Genomic DNA, 26,537 nt, shown 5'->3' with positions numbered 1-26,537 from the left:
CGTCAGAAGAGCTAAACTTCTCCCGGATTAATAGAGTTGTGACCAAAAACTACAGGCTATATCAAAAAAAGAAAATCCATCAAATACAAATAGGAAAAGAGCAGTTACGCCCTGCCTACTGTAAGAAGAACCATATCAAAAAGAGCAAGTGACATTCAGGAGGGAGAGTCCGCTTGCAGATCTAAAACCACGGCATCAAATGAGTAACATATTTTTGCAGTAAGTTGTTAATGATAGGATTCATGACATATTTTTGCAGTAAGTTGTTAATGATAGGATTCATGACAGGCCAGGATACGCTGGAAAATAGCCTGGAGAGGCTCCTTTGAGTCTTGGAAAGTGAGCGCATTCCTCCAGATCCATAGATGCCAGTAGGTGATAATGAACAACGATCTCCGAGTGGGGGATTGTCCACGCCACCAAAGAAAGCCTTCCTGAACAGATGAGAAACAGATGTGAGGGAAAACAAAATTTGTAGACAAATCATACCAGATTGAGTGGGACTATGGGCACTGAAAAAACATGTGTAGGTTTGTTTAGGTTTGTTTCCAAAGCTTTCAGGCACATAGGGCATTTGCTTGGACCCTGCCAGCCTCTCCTTTGCAATGTCTCCCATGTAAGGTTTTTGTTCCAAAATAACAACCAGGAGAAAATAACCATCCTCATCGGACATGCAGCTTTCCAAAAACACTTAGGAAAAAAAGACGTTGACAGGCTTATGGATGGACCATACCAAGCTATCATAAGTGCCTGTTCTGGAAACCCCCAAGCTAGTAAGTCTCTCCTTTGCCGACAGCCATAGAGGAAGCATCTGTTGAGGCAGATGAAGCTCCTCCCCGGCCTTCCAAATCGGAGAGGCACCTGACCATCCCTTGATCAGCTTGTCCCACGTAAAGATCCCCAGCCTATGAAGTTCATGTAGCAGCGGATGAGGGATTGTGAAGCCTCTGGCAGATAAAATGGAGTCGAAAGCAATAAAAATATTAGAACCAGAATATAGAGTCCAGCAAAATTTTCCCATGAAAAATGGGTGAACTTTTCATAGGCTTTTCCATATCAACGAGCCATTTCTACAAATTTTCCCTTCAAATATTTTGTCTTTATAAGTCTACTCCACGGCCCATCCCCAAATATACCTCTATGGAGAGATTTGCAGAGAAGTGCGTTTCCAAAGGAACGAATGTTTTTCAAGCCCCATCCACCCATACATTTTGGAACAGAGATGGAAGCTAACTTAACGAGATGGATTTTACTCTGATAAGCATGACCTCCCCAAAGAAAGTTAGCAATCAACCTGTTCATCTACTTAATAATACTGCTGGGGAGATAGAAAATGTGAGCCCAGTAGACTGACAGTTGGCAGAGGACTGACTGTACTAATATAAGTCTGCCGGCAATTGAAAAGAATTTGTATTCCCATCGAGCAATCTTCTTGTAGAACCTGTCCAGAAGCCATTGCCAATCCCTGATAGAATGTCCTTTAGCCTTTAATGAGAAACCCAGGTATCTGAATCCATGTCCAACTATTCTACACCTTATACACTAATTAAACATTCATATTCATTGTTCAGTGATTTATTGTAGAATTTGGCAATCCTAGAGTGTTAGAAATTACATAATCTATTAGTTCAACTCCCAATTTCCATTATTTGTGTGAATTTAAGGATGTAATTTCTGTTAAAATTTTGGGTATCTTATTTTATTCAAAATACAAATTATAATGGGCCAAATTACAAATTGCGTCCATCCTCGCCGTTGACAAGTGGCCAGTAATTTTTGGTCGAATCCAAAGTTTTACGTCTCTGGCTCACCAATGAAAATTGCACCAGGCTGCCCACGTGTTGTGTGCTCTCATTGCAAAAAGCTCATATATAGTATCATATACCAACTCGACTGCGACAAGTTCATTTAAATTATTGAGAATGAAAGGTGGCATAAGGATTGATTGGGCCAGAACCCAGATTGGTCGTATCCCAAGCTCCCCTTCTGACACGGAAATAGAGTTGTCTAGGACCAAACATAAATGTCCTCACCGAACAAGATCTGAACCGATTATATTTGCAATAATGTATGAAAATACAAGTACTGAAGACTGAAGCATGCAACTGAGATTTGTTTGGCTGAGTCTGAGTCATCGACAGTTTATAGGAATCTGAGCTGTGATAAGATGGGAAGGGCTCCTGTGTGTTATAGGGAACGCCCTCACCGCGGGGCTTGGACAATGCAGGAGGATTCTGTTTTAATCGACTATATAAACGCCCATGGCGCAGATCGTTGGAATTCTCTTCCCAAGAGCGCAGGTAATCAAATACTCTTGATCAACTGATTGTCTGCTTTGCAATTTTGGGTTTTAGGGGAGTCGATGTAGCAATATGCGAGATTATTCCATTAGTACAAACCCATATATTAACCCTGAGTATTCTTCACGTTGAATGTTTCTAGTCGATGTAACATTTTTTTAAATCCAGGTTTGTCGTACCAGACATAGTGTTCAAATTTATTGAAGACCATAGTAAATTAGATGCATTGTTGTAGTTAGAGAAGCGGGGTGTTCGACAAATAGAGGCATGGTGAAATTTCTCTAATAACTTGAGCGTGGAGAGTGTTGTATCACCATAGGTTTTGGGTAAAAATATGAATCTATGGTTATTAGAGATACTGGTTGGCATACAAACAGTCCTGTTTAAGCAGTGTATTTGTTATAAGTTTGGGAAGGTTTTTCAATATAATTAGTGTAGAATTTTTTGGAATTGCAAATTTTAGTTGTGATTTTTTCACAATCTAAATGTTGGAAGTGTTTTTATAATATTAAATTTATATATAGCAAAAAACTAATTTTTAACCATAAAAATCAAGATTTAACTAAAAATTCTCCAAATTCTCTCAAAAAATTCAAAACATGGACAACCCATGTTTAATGCATATGTACCACAAAGTCATTTGAATTTATAGCGAAGAAGTGAATTGCAGGTCTGGAGCGCTCTGGTAAGAGCTGTAGATTACGGTGGATGAATCATCTTCGCCCCGATATCAAGGGTGGAAACATTTCGCGCGAGGAAGAGGAGCTTATAATCCGAATGCATCGTCTTCTTGGCAATCGGTGAGTGCAAAATCTTTGAATGTGTTTTCACTGACAATCTGATATGTATGAAGTATCCTTCAATTTTCAATTTTGATAAAAGATTTCATCTAAATTAGGTTTTGAATTTTCGATTTCTATGAAAGCACCAATGGTTTGAAATGATCATAGCTTATAGAATACAGATGATCTTCATATTTTTAATTTATTTCAGTGAGATTTTATAGGATTTATGATATCGTATGAAAAATTAAAGTTCATATATTTAAAAAAGAATTTAAATAAAATATATTTGTTGTTATTTGTAAAGGTCAGTCGATAAACTTTCGATTGCGCTTCATGTTGCGTTGGTTTTGGGCTTTTTTCTGATGTCCAGGGAAAAAAGGGTGTGAGTTTCCTCAAGTATAAGTTAAAAAGTTTTTTCTTAAATAAGTTTAAAACGATTTATAATTAATATAATTTTTTTATATTAATTTAATTTCGAAGAAAAAGTTTAAGGTTAAGATCTTGGAAGGAAAAGTTTAAGGTTAAGATATTTTATGGTGAAAATATTATAAGGAGAAAATTTTGAGGGTAAAAATCTAATCATATTACATAGGGTGTAATTTCTAGATAATTATGATGACTTAAATAATCATATACTACTTAAAATAAAATAAAAAATGCCATATTATCTCAAAACTCACATTACCAAATACAAAAAATATAAAGTAAAAAAATGACAAACTCTAAATGCTATTCCTTATTACCATATATTTTGAAAGAGAAATATAAAAAATTATATGTAGATTTTAGATTCCATAGAAAAGCTGCTAACCCTAATTACTCCACATTGTATTGGTACCAAAGTGTCGCCGAACTCACATTACCTAACACACACAAAAAATCAGATACTGTTTAATTTCTCTAAAAGCTGGAAAGCTTTTAGAGAAATCACAAGTTTGATAGGTAATTCCTGCATAATCGAAGTGACTTAGAGGTTTTTCAGGGCATTGAATCCATATATACAGTCAAAAAACAAGTTTAAATAACACAAATAAAAGTTTCACCTCAAAAGTGATGGGAATTTCTGATAATTCCAGAACAAAAATGAACAGAGAATGATGCTCTGTTTTAACACAGGATCTTAACACACGGAAGCTTAAAATAGTTTGCTGAAGAAGAACAGAGTTTTTCCACACACCAAAAAAAACTTTTCATTCATTAATAAAACCAACTGTTACATAAGTTCTTCCTCCAACAGAGGGCTTTCACAAAGTCTGCTTCAGATGCAGCTAAAACAAAATTACTCTGTCTCAGCTGCAAATTTTTACACTGTTGTGTGTAAAAATTTTCAATACATACACTGCTCTGTATTACAAGAAAAAAATTCAACACTGCTGTGTAATTTTTCTCTCACTTTTTACATCCGCGCTGCTGCGCATTACATTTCACATATTCTCCACACAAAAATTTTGATTCTACGCTTCCCCGTTCCCTTTTTCTTTTCTTCGCACTGCTGTGCGTTTCATTACATTGCATATACAAACACAAAACCAAAAACATCACCATACATTTTACTTGTCCCGGAAAACAAAAACTTACACTCGTGAATTTTAAAACTAATAAAATTAAAACTTTACCAACATTTACTGTACCACAGTACATTTATTTATTACTTCAGCATGGGGAATTAATTTTTGTTTTAACCGTAGATGATGGTTGTCTGCGATTATCACACGGACTTTCAAAATGCTACCATAACCATTGATCTGGCCCACATCGATCGGACGGTTGACGGCAATCCCCCAGAGGTCCCATCTTTCCGAACTTTACCTGCCGGGGAAGTGGTTTTTCCAAAAAATATTGTGTGCACGTGGCAACCGATGATTGTGATCGCTGCCCCCTCGAAAAATGCCGCTGATCCGTAAAGACAGTGCGAGGAAGTCTGCCTGGTTTCCAGAATTAAATGCGCGGCACTGTTCAACTGTAGCGGCAGTTGAAATTACAATTTCAACACTCCCCTTTAATTTCAACTGTTAAATTATCAGTCACACCCAAACATTTCCTTAAAAATTCAAAACTTTTCTGTCCCAATGGTTTGGTTAGAATGTTTGCAACCTACTCCTGAGTTCTGCAATGTTCTAAGACAATTTCTCCACTGTTTACCAATTCTCTGATGTAATGAAACTTTGTGTCAATGTGTTTTGTTCTCTTATGAAACACCGAATTCTTGGATAACGCAATAGTTGAGCTATTGTCACAAAAAATCACAGTTCCTTTTACTTGCTCTTGGCACAAGCTCCTTAACATCCTTCTCATCCAAACTGCTTGACATGCTACTGCTGTAGCTGCCACATATTCTGCTTCTGCTGTAGACAATGCTACAATAGGCTGTTTTTTAGAAGCCAATGAAATAGCTCCTGAATCCATGTGAAAAACATAACCGGATGTGCTTTTCCGACCATCTACACTTCCAGCCCAATCGCTATTAGTGTATCCAATTAAATCTGAACATTCTGAAGTAGTATATAAAATGCCAAACCTTTTAGTACCTTTAACATACCTCAGAATTCTTTTTGCTGCCTGCCAATGTGCTTCTTTTCACCTCTCCATGAATCTGGAAATTAAACTAACAGCGTGCATTATATCCGGCCTAGTTGCAGTCAAATACATGAGGCTGCCAACTATGCTCTTGTACAAACTAGGCTCAAAATCCTTGCTGTTGTCCTCTCTACTGAGTTTTAATCCCATCACTGTGGCAGTAATTGCTGCTTTGCTCTCCTGCATATTGAATCTTTCCAACACTTCATTAACATATTTCGCCTGTGAGATAAAAATCCCATTTCCATTGTGTTCTACTTCTATTCCTAAGAAGTATCTCAACAAACCCATGTCAGTCATTTCAAATTCTTCTTTCATGACTCTTTTGAAATTTTCAATAAGGTATTCATCATTACTTGTGAAAATAACATCATCAACATATAACACAAAAATTAGTAATTTACCATCCTTTTCTTTGATGTAGAGGGTGGGTTCTCCCTCACACTTTTCAAATCCATTTTCCAGTAGATAGGAATCTATCCTGTTGTACCATGCTCTTGGCGCTTGCTTCAGCCCAAAAAGAGTTTTTTTCAATCTGCACACTTTGTGCTCTTGGTCTTTCTTTTCATAGCCTAGAGGTTGTTCAATGTAAACCTCTTCCATTAACACTCCATTTAGGAATGTTGACTTCACGTCCATTTGGTAAACTTTCCACTTGTTTTGAGTTGCTATGTGTTATAGACATTTTTGTGCCTTACAGCTATAAGCATGAAATGTCCATAATCCAAGGGATCCAAAGTCCCTAAACATGTTTTTCCTACCCCTAGAGGAACAAGGCTAACAAACCACAGCAATTCACAGAAGTTCTCCACCAAAAACCACTCAGAAACAGTCAATTCAAGATCAATTCAGAGGCTCCACTAGCTGTCTGCGCTGAAATGCAGAGATTACACTGGCTAGGTGCACTGCAACGCAGGTAGAAGCACTACCAGGGTGCGCTGAGCGGGAAATGAAAAATGGCAAGTTCATTCAACGAGGTGGAAAGACCCTGGAAGCTTCCAGAATCTTCTCCAATGACACTTGCCTCAATGAATTCGACTAGTGATGAGTAAGAGGCTCTTAGTCTCCAAATGGAAGCAAGAACTGACAGAGGGAGAGGACACTAGTCAGATCTCAAGCTGACTCATCCTCTCTCCAAACATCTATATATGGATCTCTCCTCCGTGAGATCCAGGAGGCTGGAATTTTGTTATTGCAAAGAATTGTTGTTGGTTTGAGATTGGAATCATTGGGTGCTTAATGTTTTTAAGGGAGGTGAAGAAAGGATTTCATTCGCTGGGAGGTAGATGCTGGATTAGAACTCTCTTGGTTGTATCTCCTCCTAAACCTTGTTATTCATCAATAAAGCTATCTTGGTTTCTCCTATATACTGATGTATCTTTGATGTATGATTGCATTAGTATATTTAGTTTATTTCTAATCCTGAACTAGTTATGAATATGAATCTATGTCTTTGTGTAGTGTTCTCTTCTTGTGATCTTGCAGGAACCTGTTGAAGCTGGGCGAGCGAGAAGGCAAGTAGCTGGGAACTCTCAAAGAGAAGGGAAATCGGATCGAGGGACAAACGGAAGACACCGGTTAGTCCATCCATCTCTCTTCATTCTTAATTCATAAAGGAAGAATACTAGAATAACTATTTCTGCTTGTTGCTAAGGCACTGTCACACCTTAGGTGGATAGGATTGTCCTGCATAGGCATTTTTCCCCACAACAAATTGGCGACTCCACTGGGGAGGAAGTTTAATCATTTTATTTTGTGTCTCTATCATTGTTTGTTTCATAGACTCAAGAGCAGCAATCGAACTGCATCTGCTATTCTCAGATGCAAAGTAGACAACTGCTGCTTTGATCCAATCACTAGATTTATCTATGATCTGAACAATGGACTCACAAATGATTTGATGATTCTTTGTGATAGATCTTAGCCCTCCTTCAAATCATCCCTTTGATTGTACCTAATTGATAGCTTTGATCCGGCCAAAAACTGTTGATTTAACTGCAAACCGTAACCCAGAACCCAGAAACAGCTCTCGTTTTTGCTTCAGTGCAGACTCTGTGAAGAGGTTCTGCATTTCAACGCAGGTCCCGTGAAGGCTACCTGCGCTGAATGTCAAAACCTCTGTGTTGGGAGTGCGTTGATAAGTCTTTGCCTTGTGCAGCTGTGGTTCTCTGTTTCTTTTAGCTCAGTTTTATCTCTGTTTTTTGCAGCCTGTTATCAGTCAGTGTACCTATCTGAAACTCCTTTTCTCTGCTTTAATTCCGCCTCCTTTTGTACAAAAAGACTGTGAGTGTTTTTATGTGTTTGTGGCGTCATTTACAGTTTTCCTTTGCAAGAGTGAAATAGTCGACCTGTAGCCCTTGATTCAGATCTGTTGATTTTGATCTTAGGAGAGAGTTCATTGGCTTTTGGTTTGAGTTTGTCTCTTTTAAGTGTCGAAACAAGTGTTCATTTCGAAAGTCGTAAAGTGTTGTATTCTCTTGTACCCTTTCTGATTTCGAAAAAATAAACTTGTTTGTATTTGTCATTTAAAAGCAAATTCAAAGTTGTACAAAAGGCTTTCTTTTTAGGCATCAATATTAAGAGAGCAGAAAACAAACACCTACATTATGCATTTGCATCTTGATAGTTTGCATGCTTGATTTAGGAAAAGTGCATTTAGAGTGTGCTGATTGCTCTTTGAGAAAAGATGGTGTCTTTCTTTTCCCTTTGTAGCTAGGATTTTCATTGTTGAAAAGATATAAAAAGCTTGCTTATCATCTTTAGACTGCATTTAGGAATTGTATCATACATCTGGTGGTGATCCAAAAAGGCAAACTTCTAAGAAATATCAACCTAAAATAAATTGAATGAACTTAACAACGCTTTGTAACTTAATGCACAACATAGAGGTCTAGGCTAGAGACGTGTTCCGACGTCGTAAAGCTTGGTGACTGTCGATCTCGCTGATGGTGGGTGATTCCTCCTGAGGGACGATAGCACCAGTATGGATTGTGCTCCCACGTACCGTCGAGTATATATTGGGAGACCCCTATAGGCATAGAACCTTTATCCTTAGGAAGTCGTGTCGGCCGCCCTACTGATCGCAATGCACTGAACAAAGCATTCAGGAAGATTGACCGCTCGTACCTTAAAAAGTATTCTGCAGTTTTGCGAAAAGTTTGGCACACCCTCTACCTAGAACTCTCGAGCAGTTCCTTTTGGCCTTTTTCAGACTCTATAACGGAAAAAGTCCATCTGAGCATTTGTCACTTCGGGCTCGTTAAAACATCGAAGGAGACTAGAGTCATCTTTAGCTTTTTCTCGACTCTTTAAAACTGAAAAAGCAAGTTGTGTCTAAAGCGTCTAAAAAATTCATTTAATTCGGAAACACATTTTCCCCTTTTGTATTTTGGTTGATCGAGTAATCCGCAATCGTGGAAGAAAGTCAATTGAAACCCCGTCGTTCGCGGAGGCTTACGAGTCAACCGTCTTTGTCTCCGGAATCGAAAATAGTACGGACAAAGCGAACTCGTTTAACCGGTTCGAAATCTCCTATCAAAGTTAGAACAAGTGTTCCAACAACATCTGAGATTCCGGTTACTCCAAACATTTCTGGAAACCCTGCCTCTACAGAAGAAGTTCAACAGCCACAGAGGGACAGTGATACTGATCCTAGTCTGAGAACAAACACTTGTGTTACTGAACCAGTTCCATCTGTAACCGGTTCAGAGAGTCTTGTTCTTCAAACATTTGTCGTTGTTGATTTAACCCCTTCTTCGGCACCAGAAATATTTTACGGACCTGACGGTCTTCCCCTTCCACCTGGTTTGATTGCGATAGAGGACATTGTAGAAGATCCGCAAGCAAGTACTCCAACACATTTTGGAGTCGGGGTCACTCTATTTCCTTCAACATCAGAAGTTAGTCTACCACCAGTGGAAGTTCCTGTAGAATCGCTAGGTAATCTCTTGGATAGACTCAAAATGTTTGAACAACCATCAACATCTAGGACTGTGTCGAATGACACAGCGACAGCAGAACTCCCTGCCGTCACTCCGACAATGTTTGTCGGCATACCATCTGCCCCGACTAGCTCACAACCGCTAGAAGGAGTCCACCCAGGGACTATTTCGACAGTGTGGTCTGTTCCAGTTTGTTCCTCCGGAATAATATCCGGCAACTCTTATGTTGAGACTCACCAGATTGATCCATTTGGAGGTCAATTTGGGCAATCCAGTCCCCAAGGACAAACAATCCCCTTGAGTTCTGGATTGCCACCGTATGGGGGGCAGTATGCCCTTTCATTACCCCCTCCGGGAGGATATCCATACGGGAGTTCACAACAGTATTCAGGTTATACTGGAGTTACATCAAGTGGTTGGGTACCTATGCTACCTCAACAACCAAGGGTTGTGTATTCTATGCAACAATGTGTACCTATGTCGAACATCCCGACCACACCGGCTATTGTGACAGTGTCGCAAGTTCAAACGTTTCCTGTTGTATGTCAACCTCAGATTTCTCAGGTTGTAATGCAACAGCCCCTTGACCCTGTGACTCAACCACAATCGCCTACTGGTGGGGCGACACAGGTCCAAACGGGTACAATTACCCCACACCTTGGTCCAACGGTTAGTATAGCGCAACAGAACATGGCTTCGCAACCATGGTTGGTGCAATACCAACAACCACAATTCCAACAAGTATACCAAGGTTCTGAGCAGCAGATCTTTGCGAACAGTGGACAACCGTACATTCAAAACGGTCAAAATCAACCACTTTACGGTGGTCATGTCCACCAACCATATCAGTCATACCAACATCAATTACATTATGCTGGTATGCAAAGGCCAACTGCTCAGGCAATCCCATCGTATCCTGGGTATGCTTCACCTAACCTGAATCAACAGTTACCATTCGTGGCAACTTTAGAGTTACCCGATTTACACCGGTTAACGAACGATCCAATTGCTTACGCCCCTTGGTGGCCAGCGATTCCTCACAAATTTCCTTCAGACATTCCTAAATTTAATGGAAATTCAGGTGAGGACCCGTCGAATCACGTGATGACATTTCATCTATGGTGTTCATCAAACACCGTGAACGATGATTCGATAAGGCTTCTCCTTTTTAAGAGGACGTTAACAGGTCCAGCGGCAAAATGGTATATTGAATTGCCTAGAGCTTCGTTCGACAATTTCAGCACCTTAGCCACGACATTCTTAACCCATTTTCAATTACCGATAAGGTATGAAATGGGAACAGAAATCTTAACCAACTTCAAACAGACGACGGCCACTCACATATCTGATCATATACATGAGTGGCGGCGTCGTCGTAGGATGGTAAAAACGTACGTTCCCGATCAACTATTAGCTGAATGGTTTATCAAGTTGTTACTTCCTGCAATAACGGAAGATGTGGCAAAGGGGGGAGTCGTAACAGAAGAGCAAGTTATCGCTCGTGCGCAATATCTAGACTTGGTCTATACTCAGTCTGGCACGCTCTATGACAAAACACCTGACGCCCCTAGACCGGAATTTTCAATTCCTCCTCCTCCTAAATCAAACAATGACTCTCATGCCGGTGATGGCGTGATTGGCACGACAAACACGAAATCGACAAAGGCTACGTCCAAGAAAGCCCGTAAGGTTTCAAATCAAAATGCAAAAGACAAGATTCTTGCTTCGGAAGTAAATGTCGTATCAGCAGATAAAGGCAAAGAAACCAAACAACCAGGAAGCAAGAAGAAACAAAACAAAGGGAAGAAGAAGAAACAGGATGAGCCATCATCTGGAGAACCTTCTTCAAACCCTCTTGGAAATAGGAAATATCCATGCAGTATATGCGATGAGGATCATTGGACAAGGGAGTGTCCTTACAAAGCTGAGTTAAAGAAATTCTTTAAGAGTTCGAAAACCTCAGCAGTGTTAACTGATCCGTTTCCAAATCCAGGTCGAAATCTGGTTGATAGTGGAAATGCTTCCCCGTCACAAGTGCTTATGTTGTCAATTTCCAAGCAACAAAATGATGCTTTGATCTCGACAAGGAACAAAGATTACGAGAATCTGCAGCTGTCGAACGGCAAGGAAAAAGATCAACCAAGCAGTTCGACAACAACTTCGACAGAAGTTGTACCACCCATCATTCCTGAATTAACAATAAAACCGCCAAAGGGAGTAGTACACAAGTCGACATTTAATCCTTGTGCTAGAGCAGTGCAGCATTACAACATAGTGGAAGATTTGGCCCAATCGCCATCCGCTATGTCGACTCTTGAAGTATTACAAAATTGCCCATCCCAAAGGCAGGCTTTGTTATCAGCCATTGGTGGGGTTGATCCTAAGGATTCAAATCTTGTATCCTTTGACCACAAAGGATACGATCCTCAGTTACCAGCTCAACTAGCTTTCCTTATCCAAGTGAAAGCCCTCAACAAAACTATTCACAGAACAATTATTGATGAGGGGGCATCCACATGTATTATGTCGATGAGTTGCTGGAAAGCTTTAGGATCTCCAACCTTGTCGCGATCCTCGACAACATTAAAAGCATTCGACGGAAGGACATATACCCCGTATGGTATCCTAAATAACTTGAAAATTGAACTAGGAGGGAAAACAGTAGAAATAAATGTCGAAGTCATTGATGGGAACCTTGACTACAACATCCTACTAGGAAGACCATGGATCTATGCCATGGCAGCTGTCGTGTCGACCTATTTTAGAAAGATTGCATTCGCTTTCCAAGGAGGGATTACAATCGTCGACCAGCAAAACTTCCTCCCCAATGGTTCTCAAGTTACGGGAAGCATTCCAATGATCCATGGCAGCAACCATTCACTTCAAAATATCGGAGTAGGCCTACTGAAAGACCCCACATTAATGGGAACTTTCGCACTTCCACCTCCAATCTATATAGGGGAAGTAGCGTTGGTAGGAGCCTGCACTCTGATATTTTCCACGAAGGTCTCAGAAGACGATATCGACATGGATCATGCAATGGTTTTACCCCCAAGCCCAACGGAGATATTGTAGCAATCAATGTTCCTAGCTTGGGAGGCGAACCCAAATCAACGCTCATCAGCGTTTGGGTAGATAGGTCTAGAGAATATGGTACCCCCTTAGATCCTTGGTCGAGAGTGCATGGAACCGACGAAGGAATTCTACACTCAATGTTGATTGAGGGGGCACCATGGAATGATTGCCACCATCGTTCCCTTCTTCCAGATTATGAAGAAGATACTCGTGATGACCTTTATCACCCTTCAGTCTTTGAATTCCTATCAAATACTGTAAATACGGTGGATTCCGAGCGAAACTTATCCAATATTGAAGAGACTATAGCCATAAATATCTCAACTAAAACAAATGTTGTAGAGAATATTTATGTCGGCAAAGGTTGTTCTCCTTCAGAACTGGAAATATATAACGCTCTTTTTCGTGAGTTCAAAGATGTCTTTGCTTGGTCATATGATGAAATGCCAGGCATCGACTCGAGTATTGTTGAACACGAAATTAAGATGTATCCAGATGTCAAACCGGTATGACAACGGCTCAGGCAGGTGCACCCCAAGAAAGCCGCTGCCATTAAGGCAGAAGTTGAAAAACTTCTCCATGCTGGTTTCATCTACCCGGTTCCTCTAACCGATTGGGTATCGAATATTGTCCCTGTTATGAAGAAACAAGGGACAATTAGAGTGTGTGTTGATTATAGGGATGTAAACCAAGCTTGTCCGAAAGACAACTACCCTACACCCTTCATCGACCAGATAATTGATGAATGCGCCGGATGTGAAATCTTTTCATTCATGGATGGATTTTTCAGGTATAATCAAATAAATATCCGCCCACAGGACCAGTCAAAGACTGCATTCATTTGTCCGTGGGGCACATTCGCTTATCGGAAATTACCCTTTGGTTTAAAGAACGCAGGGGCGACGTTTCAGAGGGCAATGAATTATGCCTTCCATGACATCAAGAACATCATTCAACCATACCTCGACGACCTTCTGGCTCATTTGCGAAAGCGGACTGATCATCCGCAGCATTTAAGAGCGATATTTCTACGTTCCCGAAACTACAAGATACGACTCAATCCGCACAAATGTGTATTTTGCGTCAGTTCTGGTCGTTTACTCGGCTTTGTAGTCTCCAAGGATGGGATTCGTCTCGACCCTTGTAAGGTCCAAACAATCATCAATTTGCCTCCGCCTTCAAATTTGCTTCAGATTCAGAAACTCCAAGGGAAAGCAAACTTTCTGAGGAGGTTCATTCCAAATTACGCAGAACTTGCTAAAGGTTATACTCGTCTTTTGAAAAAGGATGTACCTTTTGTCTGGGATCAGGTGGCGTAAGCTTCCTTTGACGCTCTGAAAGATTCTCTAGTAAAAGCATCATTAATGTATGCTCCGGACTATCAAAAAGATTTTAACCTGTATCTGGCTACAGCGGATACGACCATTGCGATGGTTTTAGTTCAAGAAGTCGATGGAATCGAACACCCTATATATTATTTAAGTAGAAACTTAAATGATACAGAAAGTAAATATTCTTAGGTTGAAAAACTAGCGCTTGCAGCTGTTCAAGCGATACAAAGGTTTCGACACTATGTCCTCTTTCGGAAAACTACCATTCTGTCAGATTGCAACCCCATGACTTATATATTGTCGCGACAGTTACTGGGGGGCAAATATTCAAAATGGATAGCAATCCTTCAAGAGTTTGATCTGGAATTTGTAAAATCCAAATCAAAGAAAGCTCTAGTTTTCGCAGAATTATTGTGCGATCTCCCATCGTCGTCCAACGATGAAACATCCGAAGAATCAATCGTGGACGAGAATTTGTTTCTGATATCTACAAGCAATGAGTGGTATGGAGATATAATAATTTATCTCCAAACCCAAAAATTCAAGCCTAACACCTCTCACTCAGAACAGAAACGTATACGATACCAAGCAAAAGACTACATGATCATCGGTGATACACTTTACCATCGTGGTATCGATACAGTTCTGAGAAGGTGCCTCACCCATGAGGAGGCCGAAAAAGCCCTGAATGAGTGTCATTCAGGCGCGTGTGGGGGGCATCAATCTGGATATGCTACAGCACAAAAAATCTTACGAGCAGGGTACTTCTGGCCAACCATGTTCAAAGATTGCATAACCGCAGTCAGAAGTTGCCATGCTTGTCAAATTTTTGATAGCAAAACCAGAAGACCACCCGCACCTTTACAGCCAATAGTTGCTGTTGGGCCTTTCGCCAAATGGGGCATCAATTTCATGACATGTAACCCCACCTCGACCGGGGGGCATGGGTATATTATAGTCGCCGTTGACTATTTTACCAAATGGGTCGAGGCAATGCCTACATTAGATAACACTGGTGAAACCACAGGCTATAGTTACAGATCATGGATCGCATTTTCGCAATCACATGATGGTCGAATTAGCTGCCAAACTAGGGCTATCTCACGACAGCTCTACCCCGTATTATCCGCAAGCCAACGGACAGGTTGAAGCGATCAACAAAGTCCTGAAGCGTATGTTGCAAAGGATGATCGGAGTTCACAAAAGAAGGTGGCACCTAATCCTGTACTCAGCCTTGTGGGCCTACCGAACATCGGTAAGGAATGCGACCGGGTTCACACCTTTCCAACTGGTGTATGGCCTGGAAGCAGTCTTGCCAGTCTAGTGTGAAATCTCATCTCTTAAACTCGCAATTGATCTCCTCCCCAGAACTTCAGAAGAAGAGGCCCGTTTCTTGGAATTAATCCAATTGGATGAAACCCGTCGTGATGCTGCATTGGCTAACGAAGCCCATAAGAAACAAGTCAAGGCGCAGTTCGACAAAAATGTCAAACCCCGTGTCTTCTCAGAAGGTGACTTGGTCTTGCTTTACGACCAAGAATCCGATAAATTGGGAGCGGGTAAATTTAATTCTTTATGGATGGGCCCCTATATTGTTAAACGAGTGTTAGCAAAAGGAGCCTACGAGTTAATGGATTATGACGAAATTCCACTGGCGCAACCCTGTAATGGGTTGTACCTCAAGCGTTACTATGCTTAAATAGTAACCTGTATGCTTTTGTTGTATTTTGTTTTCGCTAAAGTGTTTGTTTTGGTCGAGTAATCCACCTTTTTACATTTATTGCAGATGTCAAACCTTTTGGAGACATGTGTTGGATATGCCGACGGAGCGAGTCGTAGTTCGCGGAACCTGTCCTTCGCAGCCTGGGCCATTTTTGATCCAAGCGGCGAGTTAGTAAGTTTCAGAGGTGTATGTATTGGGCAATCAACGAATAACATCGCTGAGTATAGCGCGTTGATAAAACTACTCTCTGATGCCATCACCCATGGTATACGCCGACTAATCGTCAGGCTAGACTCACAACTCGTAATACTACAACTCAATGGTATATATTCCGTCCGCAACCCAGCTATTTATCGCATGTTCCTAAGGGTTAAGATTTTGGAAAGACAATTTGATTTAATTCAATACCAACATATTTCCAGAAACTTAAACACATTAACTGAATCATTAGCAAACTATGTGTTAGATAGACATTTGCGACATTTATAAAAAGAAACACATCATCAATGTTGTACATATGGATCATATAACTCAACCAGAATAAAACCCCGAAAATCAAAATATATATATATATATATAAGTTGTTTATGGTTTACATATAATGTTCTGTAACCAAGACAAAATCGGTCACATGACCCAAAAACTCAAAAATACTAGGGGGCACCCTAGTCTAGTGATGCTCATGATAGCACGTCACGGCCTGTGCGATCATGCGTAAGAGACGAGTCCATCGTCTAGGCACACCAGTAGTATGCCGCTGCAACTGTAAAGGTAACTCATCGATCCTCACATCTGGAATGCCGAGAGTAAGGCTCTCAACCTGCTCCTGCACAGCTGTAAGGGTCTCAGCCACATCAAGGTCACGAAGAATAACCCTCCCAGCAGTCTCCCCTGCTGGGGCAGCGGCTGGCGCTCTCGGGCGAACTGCTGGATGAACAGGACCAACATCTGCATGCACACATGAGTTTGATTAAAGTCTTGATAGAATAAAGCACAAGGAAATTATAAATAAAAACAGTAAACAGTGATATGGTCGAAGATTTTACCAATAGCGCCCCACTGCTCGCCGTCTAGCAGTACCAAATCCGGATCGCCCCGGAAGTCCATGCCAACATATGGATACTCGGAATAGACCATCTCCTAACGCTCGAACCACCTGAAGAAGGTATCAGTGAAAGAAATCTGAGATTGACCGACATGCCTAGACATGTGATCAACCCATCTCTGCATGCGTGGCTCAGTAGGAGAAGGCAAGTCGAGTGCAATATACTGCGGCTGCCTCAGTGGTATCTTCTCCAAAGCAAAGGCGGTCAAAATAGAACCAAACCCAAAGTTCTTCAACTTCCCGTCCTTTACCTTGGTTAACTGACTTTTCATCTGAAGAAGTACTGCATCACACCAATTGAATATTTTCGGTTGGAGGCACTCCAAGGCATGCTGCACATAGGATCTGTTGGCTACGTGAAGAGACGCGCTACTGGCCATCCTACCAATAGTATACAAGATAGACCTGAGGGACCTGTCAGCAATCTCATGGATAACGATCTTGCCGTCTTTACTCGGCTGAGATCCTTCCCTGCAATACTGGCGAACATAATCTCTCACAGAGTCACTCCCTCAGGCCGAACCTGACAAAGAAATGGGGGCACCCCGCCTCGACAAGCCGGTCAAGAAGTAAATGTCTACTACGGTCAAGGGGATAGATTTGCCCCTAATCTGAAATACTTGGTTGATAGGATCCCAAGCGTCGAGCAAATACTGCAGTAGGGAGATCTGTTGTCTCATGCTAGAGATACAGAAGAACTTCAGCAGGCCACAGTTCCGCAGCACGTTCACCGTGACAGGATCATGTAGGGAAATCATGTCCTCTTCTTCATGTTCTCATTCTCGCCATGTAAGGGTCATTTTGCTCCAATATCTCTGAAAAAACAAACATGAGAGGAGTTAGATCCTGAATTTGATGAGAAACTGGCAAAAATTTCATCAAAAACTGTGCAACAAAACTCTTTTTCTGCGCTCAGCGCACCTGCCCAGTGTTCCACCTGCGTTGAAGGTCAAACTGCCTTCATACAGCTTGACATTCAATGCAGGTTTTGAGTGAACTGGGTGCACTGATGGCAGAGCGACCCCATCAAACCCCAGGGGCTCAGAAAAACAGGGAAACAAGCACAGAATGCAGAAAAGAAACCATGAAATGAAAGAGCTTAGGTTTAGCTCCTACCTGGTACAGACGGCGCCGAGAATCGTCCACAGAATCTCCCGAAATCAGCTGGTGAAAATCAAGGGGGAAGAGGCACCTCCAAAGCTCCAACGAACCAAGTTCAAATGAAATGGTAAAATGAGAGGTAAAAACACTTTTTAATTGCTTTTTACGTAGTTCAAAGCAAAATATTAGGGTTTTAATCTCATTTTCAAGCAAATGTTATTCATTTCTAACTAGTTTGATGCAGCAATTGAAGGTACAATACTATCTTTGAAAAGGGAAAATCTAGTTATGGTAAAAAATCAAAATTAGACCATGTTATCGAGCAGTTTTAGCACATAGTTCATGCTCGTTAAAAACTAAACATAAATCGAGCAGTTTTAGCACACAGTTCATGCTCGTTAAAAAATAAACGCAAGATCCGAGCAGTTTTAGCGCATAGTTCATGCTCGTTAAAAAATAAACATAAGATGGAGAAAATGTTTCCACCCGCGTTTAAGCTCGTTAAAAAATGAACTATTCCGGTAAATGACCACAGTGAATGTAATATCATCAGCCATTAAAGCCTTGGTCGTGTTTGCCCATCACCTCCACTTTTCCATTGGCCGATCATTCACCTCCATATGATTGTTTACCCATTTTGAGGAATAGCTGCGAAGAGTGATTTCACTAGCCATCCTTGTGACACTGCCGTGATTTGGAAATTCCAATCCTTCCCTGGAATCAGCTGCTAACCTTTATATCACTCGTTCCTCAAAAGACGAGTCTTCTTTAAGCTCTTTTCATCTGACTCGTGAAATATGAAAAGATTGCCGAGTTTTGGCCTTCCAGCTCGATAAAGTGACCGGAAGAGCTATCCCTCCTCTAGATTTTAATATTTTTCGACCTGAGGGATTATTGCACAAAAAGATCGAGCGCTTGTTTTATTCGGCTCGTTAAAGATATCGAAAATTCATCCCTTTTGTATTGTTTTATACTTTTTCGGACTTAAGGGATTAGATGACGAAAAAGGACTTTCGGAGTTGACTTTACGTACCTTTTCAGACTCTCTAAAAATGAAAAGGACCGAGTTATCCTTGTCGTTAGACTCGTTAAATGCATGAAATAGCGACAAACTTGTCTTTAGACGAGAACGAGTTTCACTATCGCTAGGCTCGTTAAAACATAGCGATGGGCTTTCCCGAAGGGTAAGTTATAGAACAAGCATATGTTATCCTCCTCAAGCTTGACAAAAATAAAGAGGTACTGGTCAGCAATGACTAGGGAAAAATTGGGAGAAACTCAAGAAAACTTTGATGGTAGTAAGTTGCTCTTGAACATGACACTTTTCCTCCGTACCACAATCGGGTTGGGTTGTTTCATTCACCGGTCACATCGCCATGGTCTCGCCATACCATCCATATTTGGGGTAATGCTACCGATCCATCGCATAAGTGTCGCCATATGTTCAAGAGAAGTCGTTCAGAGAAGTCACCTATGTCCCATCCACTATCATACATTATACTCTTTCATGACCGCCACACTGAATCATATGTCATCAGATCGTTTTCACCTCCATCAAAATCATTAGCTCCGTTCCGTGTCATTGATGTGGGATTCATTAAGGCCCTCCTTTGACGGATCACTTCTTGTCGACATCAGCTCATTATCCAAGAAGTTGATCTAGGAACACCCCCTTCAGTACTTTGAAGCTTGCATGCCTCAATGGAAAGTTTCTCACTTCCGGCGACAGGTACACATCAATGACCTTCGACCAAAAGATTTTTCGTGGTGTTCGACGCCAAGTCCTCTATTCACACCACGTGAATTGTACTGCAGTACCTTGAGGGTCATCTTCATTATCGGTGATTCCTCTCGCGCTTGTTAACAGTTTACATCATTGACTGGTAATCAAGCGATGTCTTTCCATGTTCGACTTCAGAGCAATTCTCACATGGATCGACTTGTACTTAGAGTGAAGATCGGACGAGATTGAAGACCCCGGATCTAGTTTCATCCATCCGGGCTGCGATATATATTCAGAAAATAAAGACATAGAAATGTACAGCTTTACAGCACAGATAATCATCCTTCCAAAAGGATGATGGCTCTATCAGAATCATCAGTCTATCATCAAACGATTGTCTATTATATGTACATGAAAATGAATTTATAAAGCTGAGCATGGGAATGCCCGCCTCAGCTAGATCGTGAAAAAAGTATGAAAATAATGTATTGTATTGTATTGTATTACAGGTCTCCTCCCAGCATTGAAAGAACTTCGGATCCTCCTAATAAAGCATTTCACCCGATAAACGGCCTCATACCTTAGGGGGCAACTGTTATAGACATTTTTGTGCCTTACATCTATAAGCATGAAATGTCCATAATCCAAGGGATCCAAAGTCCCTAAACATGTTGTTCCTACCCCTAGAGGAACAAGGCTAACAAACCACAGCAATTCACAGAAGTTCTCCACCAAAAACCACTCATAAACAGTCAATTCAGGATCAATTCAGAGGCTCCACTAGTTGTCTGCGCTGAAATGCAGAGATTACACTGGCTAGGTGCACTGCAACGCAGGTAGAAGCACTACCAGGGTGCGCTGAGCGGGAAATGACAAATGGCAAGTTCATTCAACGAGGTGGAAAGACCCTGGAAGCTTCCAGAATCTTCTCCAATGACACTTGCCTCAATGAATTCGACTAGTGATGAGTAAGAGGCTCTTAGTCTCCAAGTGGAAGCAAGAACTGACAGAGGGAGAGGACACTAGTCAGATCTCAAGCTGACTCATCCTCTCTCCAAACATCTATATATGGATCTCTCCTCCATGAGGTCCAGGGGGCTGGAATTTTGTTATTGCAAAGAATTGCTGTTGGTTTGAGATTGGAATCATTGGGTGCTTAATGCTTTGAAGGGAGGTGAAGAAAGGATTTCATTCACTGGGAGGTAGATGCTAGATTGGAACTCTCTTGGTTGTATCTCCTCCTGAACATTGTTATTCATCAATAAAGCTATCTTGGTTTCTCCTATATACTGATGTATCTTTGATGTATGATTGCATTAGTATATTTAGTTTATTTCTAATCCTGAACTAGTTATGAATATGAATCTATGTCTTTGTGTAGTGTTCTCTTCTTGTGATCTTGCAGGAACCTGTTGAAGCTGGGCAAGCGAGAAGGCAAGTAGTTGGGAACTCTCAAAGAGAAGGGAAACCGGATCAAGGGACAAACGGAAGACACCGGTTAGTCCATCCATCTCTCTTCATTCTTAATTCATAAAGGAAGAATACTAGAATAGTTGTTTCTGTTTGTTGCTAAGGCACTGTCACACCTTAGGTGGATAGGATCGTCCTGCATAGGCATTTTCCCCCACAACACTATGGACAACACTACTCTCACAGTTTCCATTCTTGCAGTCGATTTAAATGTTTCCTCATAGTCTCTCCCATACTGCTGCTTATATCCTTTGACAACAAGTATTGCATTGTGTCTTTCTATTTTGCCTTCAGCATTACTCTTGGTCTTGTAGACCCATTTAACTCCAATGACTTCCTCTCCTTTTGGTAGTTCAACTAAATCCGATGTCTTGTTTCTTTCTATGGCATTGATTTCCTCATCCATGGCTTCTATCCATTTCTTATCCTTAATTGCTTCTTCGAAATGAACAGGGTCATCAACATGACAATATAATGCAAACAAAGAATTCATACCTTCATTTGTTGCCTCTTGTTCATAAATATCACTTAAATTTCTAAACTTCTTATCTCTTTCATTTGGTGTACAAGTGCTTGAAGAAGCACTTGAATTTCCTGCTTGTGGTGTGCTTGGAGAAGCACTTTCATTTCTCCTCAAAGGTGTCCCTTGCTGTCCTTGTGTTGGTGCTGCTGTTTGGGGATGTATTTCAGCCATCTCCTTATCATGTTCATCATGTGACAAAGAGCTTTTAACATTCACTGTTTTCTCTATGCTTCCATCCCAAGCTTCCTCCTCAATGAACTGAACATCTTTACTCACAATGAGCTTCTTGGTGGATGTGTTATACAACCTGTAAGCTTTGGATTCCTCATTATATCCAATGAAAATACATTTCTCCCCTTTGCTGTCCAACTTCTTCCTTAGCTGATCTGGAATGTGTGTATAAGCCACACATCCAAAAACTTTCATGTGGGTGACTCCTTGCTTTGTCCCACTCCATGCTTCTTTCGGCACTCTGTTCATGACTGCTTTTGTAGGGCATCTATTGAAAATATGCACTACACAATGTACAGCTTCAGCCCAATAATCATTTGGCAAATGCTTTGCCTTTAACATACTCCTCGCCATGTCCATGATTGTCCTATTCTTCCTTTTGGCAACTCCATTTTGCTGCGGGGTGTACCTAGCTGTAAATTGCTTATGAATTCCATTTTCTCTACAAAAACGTAGAAATTCTTTGGAGATATACTCACCTCCTCTATCAGTTCTCAGAACTTTGATATGCAGCCCACTTTGGTTTTCTACAAGTGCTTTGAAATTGCAGAATCTTTCAAACACTTCACTTTTGTTCTTCAGGAAATAAACCCAAGTTTTTCAAGTAAAATCATCAATAAATGTTAGTATGTAGTGGTTGCCTGCAAGTGATGGAGTTTGCATCGATCCACATAAATCTGAGTGGACAATCTCTAAGGGTGCATTTTCCCTTATGCTTTTCCCGGATGGAAAACTTGTTGGCATTATGATTCAAGTGTTTTCCTTGATGGCAACTCACTCAGAGGATGGTACAGGTGCTCAGAGGTTGGTACAAGTGATGGCATCTTAATCAGAAGACAAATCTCAGTACAGCATGCCAAGGAAGCTCATACACGCCGTTTCGTTAAGCCCAAGTCGCGTGTACACGCTAGTTCGATTCATAAAAAGCGCGTGTATGTGGAAAGGTTCCTTTGGTCCATGGTGGTTAGTCCTTGGAAGTTGTGCCTATGATTTCGGACCATTGTGTCTCAACGGGCGTGTCGATCCCTAGTTTTGAAGTTGATGGTATTGTGTTACTATGGTTTTGGCTCTTGGTATTGAGCTAGGCCTAAGACTATATAAGGAGAAGAAGATCATTAGGCAAAATCATCTTCCGACAAGGGCTTGAATATCTAAGAGTGAAAGAGATCTGATTTGCAGGTGCTGGGTTGCTTGATCTAAGCCAAGGAGAGATCACATTGGTTGATGGAAGACTAGATCTAAGGATAGATCGGGATCTAATGGTTTGAAATGCACTATCATGATATGGTTGATTATGCTTATTTCTAGATCTACATATTGTCGCAATGCTATGTTCTGGGTCTAACTAATGTCTGGTACAGCTGCAAATTGAGAAAGTTTATTTTTAGATCTGTACGCAGGTTGGCTTCGGTAAAAGAGCGTGTATACGCGGGTTTGGCTCCTTGAAGTAGCGTATATCTTTTGAAGCTTGTTTTTGGGTTTACAGTGGGGTCTGACAGTTATTGCAGAGTTCTGTAGTCTGCTCTGTGTTCTGGTAACTGGTGATTGACAGGGTTCAGTGGTTCAGTGATTCAGAGTTTGGTTGTTTTATGCTTCAATGATCTGTTGTGGAAATTGAATGAATTGTGGTCTTCAGATTGTAATGTTGTGCTTCAGGAATATTCAAGTCTGAAAATGTATGAAAGGTGATACCTGAAGAAAAGAAGATTGTAGGTCAGCACCTACGTACTAGTATCTTGGCTAGTACAAGAACAAAGGGGGTTGGAGCTCCCTTCCAAGGAAGTTTGGAGAACGAGAGAAGGTTGTAGCCTTCTGCAGGTTGTAGCCTGCGTACTGGTATAAGGCTGCACCAGTACAAAAGATTGTAAACTGAAGTTTCTTAAAGAAAGATAGAGATAACTTGCAGCAGGTGGTTTTCACCCACATTGGGTTTCCACCTTATATCTTGGTGTTCATGTGTGTGGCTTTTGATCCGTTCTGTTATACTGCATCTGCTTACTGTTAATGTGTTGAATAATGTCCTGATGAACTTAACTGAAGAATAAGCTAACTAAGTTATGAGTTTTCTGCTTATACGCTGTTTTATTTAGTCACAGTAGCGTGTACACGCTGTTTTACTTAACTGAAGTAGCGTATATGTTTCTGAGCATTGAAAAGGTTTGATTGATCTGATAATACTGATTCACCCCCCCTCTCAGTATTATTTCCAACAATTGGTATCAGAGCAGGTCCTTCAGGGAAGCTTGATCGCTTGAAGGTAGATCATTCATCATGAGCAACTACGAGAAAGAAGCATCAATCAGGCCACCGGTTTTTGATGGAACAAATTTCAATTATTGGAAGGTAAGAGTTACTGCATATCTTCAATCTCTTGGTACAGAAGTTTGGAACATTGTAGAAACAGGCTATGCTTTTCCTTCAGCTACTCCTACAGATCCAGCTGAGAAAAAGACATATGAAACAAATGCAAAAGCAGTCAGTACTCTATTAGGAAGTATATCCCAAACAGAATTCATGAAGGTCATGCACTTCAAATCAGCAAAAGAGATATGGGACAAAATGATCACTAGCTATGAAGGAGATGAACAGGTAAAGGAAGCTAAACTTCAAACTCTCAGGATTCAATATGAGACTCTCAAGATGTATAATGATGAAAGTGTGGCAAATTATTTTCTTCGGGTAGACGAGATTGTTAATTGTATGAAAAATTTGGGTGAAGAAATAAAAGAGACTATAGTAGTTTCAAAGATTCTAAGATCATTATCCCCCAAGTTTGAATCTAAAGTATCTGCAATAGAAGAAAAGGAAAATCTCAAAGTTCTCACTATGTCTCAGTTACATGGAATTCTAACTGCTTATGAAATGAGAAAGGGAGGTCCATCAGACAGAAGGGAAGCTGCTTTTAAGGCATCAGGAAAAGAAGATTACTATGAGGCAAGCCATGTTCCAGAAGAAGAGGAAGAAGAATCAAATTTTGTCAGAAATCTTCAAAGGGGTGCTGGAAGGTTCAGAGGTAAGCTACCTTTCAAATGCTTTGCTTGTGGAAGAGTAGGTCATTATGCTGCAAAATGTCCTAATAAAGATAAAGGAAAAGAACCTGCTAGATGGAATAAGAAACAAAGTGCAAATAAGAAAAGCTACTACACCCATGAAGATAGTGATGGCTTATCAAACAGTGATGAAGATGAACAAGGTAATAAATATAAGCTATTAATGGCATTTGAAGATGATGATTATGAGGATGCTGTAGATGTGGATAATCTCTATAATGAAATTACTAGACTCAAGAGATGCATAGAAGAAAAGAGTGTGATCATTGATACTTTGCAATTTCAAATTGATGAAAAGGAAAAACATCTTGAAAAACTAGAAGGTGAAATTGTTGGTCTCAGAAAAGAAATTGAGAAAACAAAAGCTATTAATCTTAAGTTTGTCAAAGGATCTGAAACTTTGGATGAGATTATCAATGTGCAGCGGTCTCCTCTAAACAAGACAGGTTTGGGCTATAATGGAGAAACCTCTAAAGCATCCACCTCAAAGAGTTATCTTGATGCAGCAAGAAGAAATGAGCAGAAGAACAATGAAGATAATCAGGTAAAGCAGGGACGAATTACAAACAGAAACTATCAGGGACAATCCTTCTTAAGGGTGAACAAAAGCTACAACCAACCACAGGTAAAATCTTCTCAGTTTGGCACAAGAATAGATGAAAATAGAAATTACAATCAGTTGGCTGGTAGATTCAATAACCGCAGAAGCTTCTTCAATGGACAATGCTTTTCTTGCCATAACTTTGGTCACAAAGCAGCTCAATGTGTTGCATATAAAACAATCATGACTAGGGAAGCTCAAAAACAAAGAAGTATGACAGGGATTACAAAGAGGACCTATAACAACTTTTCGGTTCTTGAAAATGAAGTTGAATGTTCTATTTGCAATAATTTTGGTCATAAAGAATCTGAATGCAGGAGCAGGTTTCAGGAGAAAAAGGAACAAGCCACGAGCACCAAAAAATGGAGAATAAAAGAACCTCAGACAGAAAGATGTGGGATAGCGTTTTATGCAGAAGGACAGGAAAATCTATGGTACATTGACAGTGGATGTTCGAAACATATGACAGGTGATAAAGAAAAACTTGAATCTTATTCTACTTTAGAAAAGGGAAAGAAAGTTTCTTTTGGAAATGATACTCCTGCAACTATAAAAGGAAAAGGTATTGCTCCTTTGAAAGAAAAGGTCAAGGCTGGAAATGTTTTGTATGTTGATGGATTGAAGCATAATCTTCTAAGTGTCAGTCAGATGTGTGATCAAAAAACCGAGGTTATTTTCAGATCGAATGGATGTCTTGTTCGTGATCTTGATACAGGTAAAACAGTTCTCAAAGGCAAAAGAACTCCAAATAATCTGTACATATTTGAAGAAGGACAACAACAATGCTATCTTAGCAAGGATGAAGAGCACTGGCTATGGCATCGAAGGTTGGGACATCTAAGCTTCTCACAAATAAGAAAAGCATGCAAATATCAGGCAGTTCGCGATCTTCCAGATATCAAAATTCCAGACAACACTATATGCAAATCTTGTCAGTTTGGAAAGCAAACCAGAACTAACTTTCCAGAAAAGGAAGGATCAGCTAGCTTGCCTCTTGAGCT

General features: G+C 40.5%; 1 protein-coding gene across 1 annotated transcript in view; it reads left to right on the top strand.

The window, feature by feature from the left end:
* Window positions 1–2,167: 2,167 nt before the first annotated feature.
* The window catches only part of LOC149138615 (transcription factor MYB123-like), a 90,471-nt gene continuing 66,101 nt past the window's right edge, over window positions 2,168–26,537 (top strand). Inside the window, exons 1-2 of the mRNA XM_089450415.1 lie at window positions 2,168–2,300; window positions 2,971–3,100. Coding sequence (XP_089306541.1) covers window positions 2,168–2,300; window positions 2,971–3,100 — 263 coding nt within the window. The remainder of the gene's footprint in view (window positions 2,301–2,970; window positions 3,101–26,537) is intronic.

This window comes from Pinus tabuliformis, chromosome X, assembly GCF_031772625.1.
Source record: "Pinus tabuliformis cultivar Carrire ecotype Pingquan chromosome X, CPIR1, whole genome shotgun sequence".
Lineage (NCBI taxonomy): Eukaryota > Viridiplantae > Streptophyta > Pinopsida > Pinales > Pinaceae > Pinus > Pinus tabuliformis.
The sequence above is the reverse complement of the archived record's forward strand: the minus strand, read 5'-3'. Positions and strand labels throughout refer to the sequence as shown.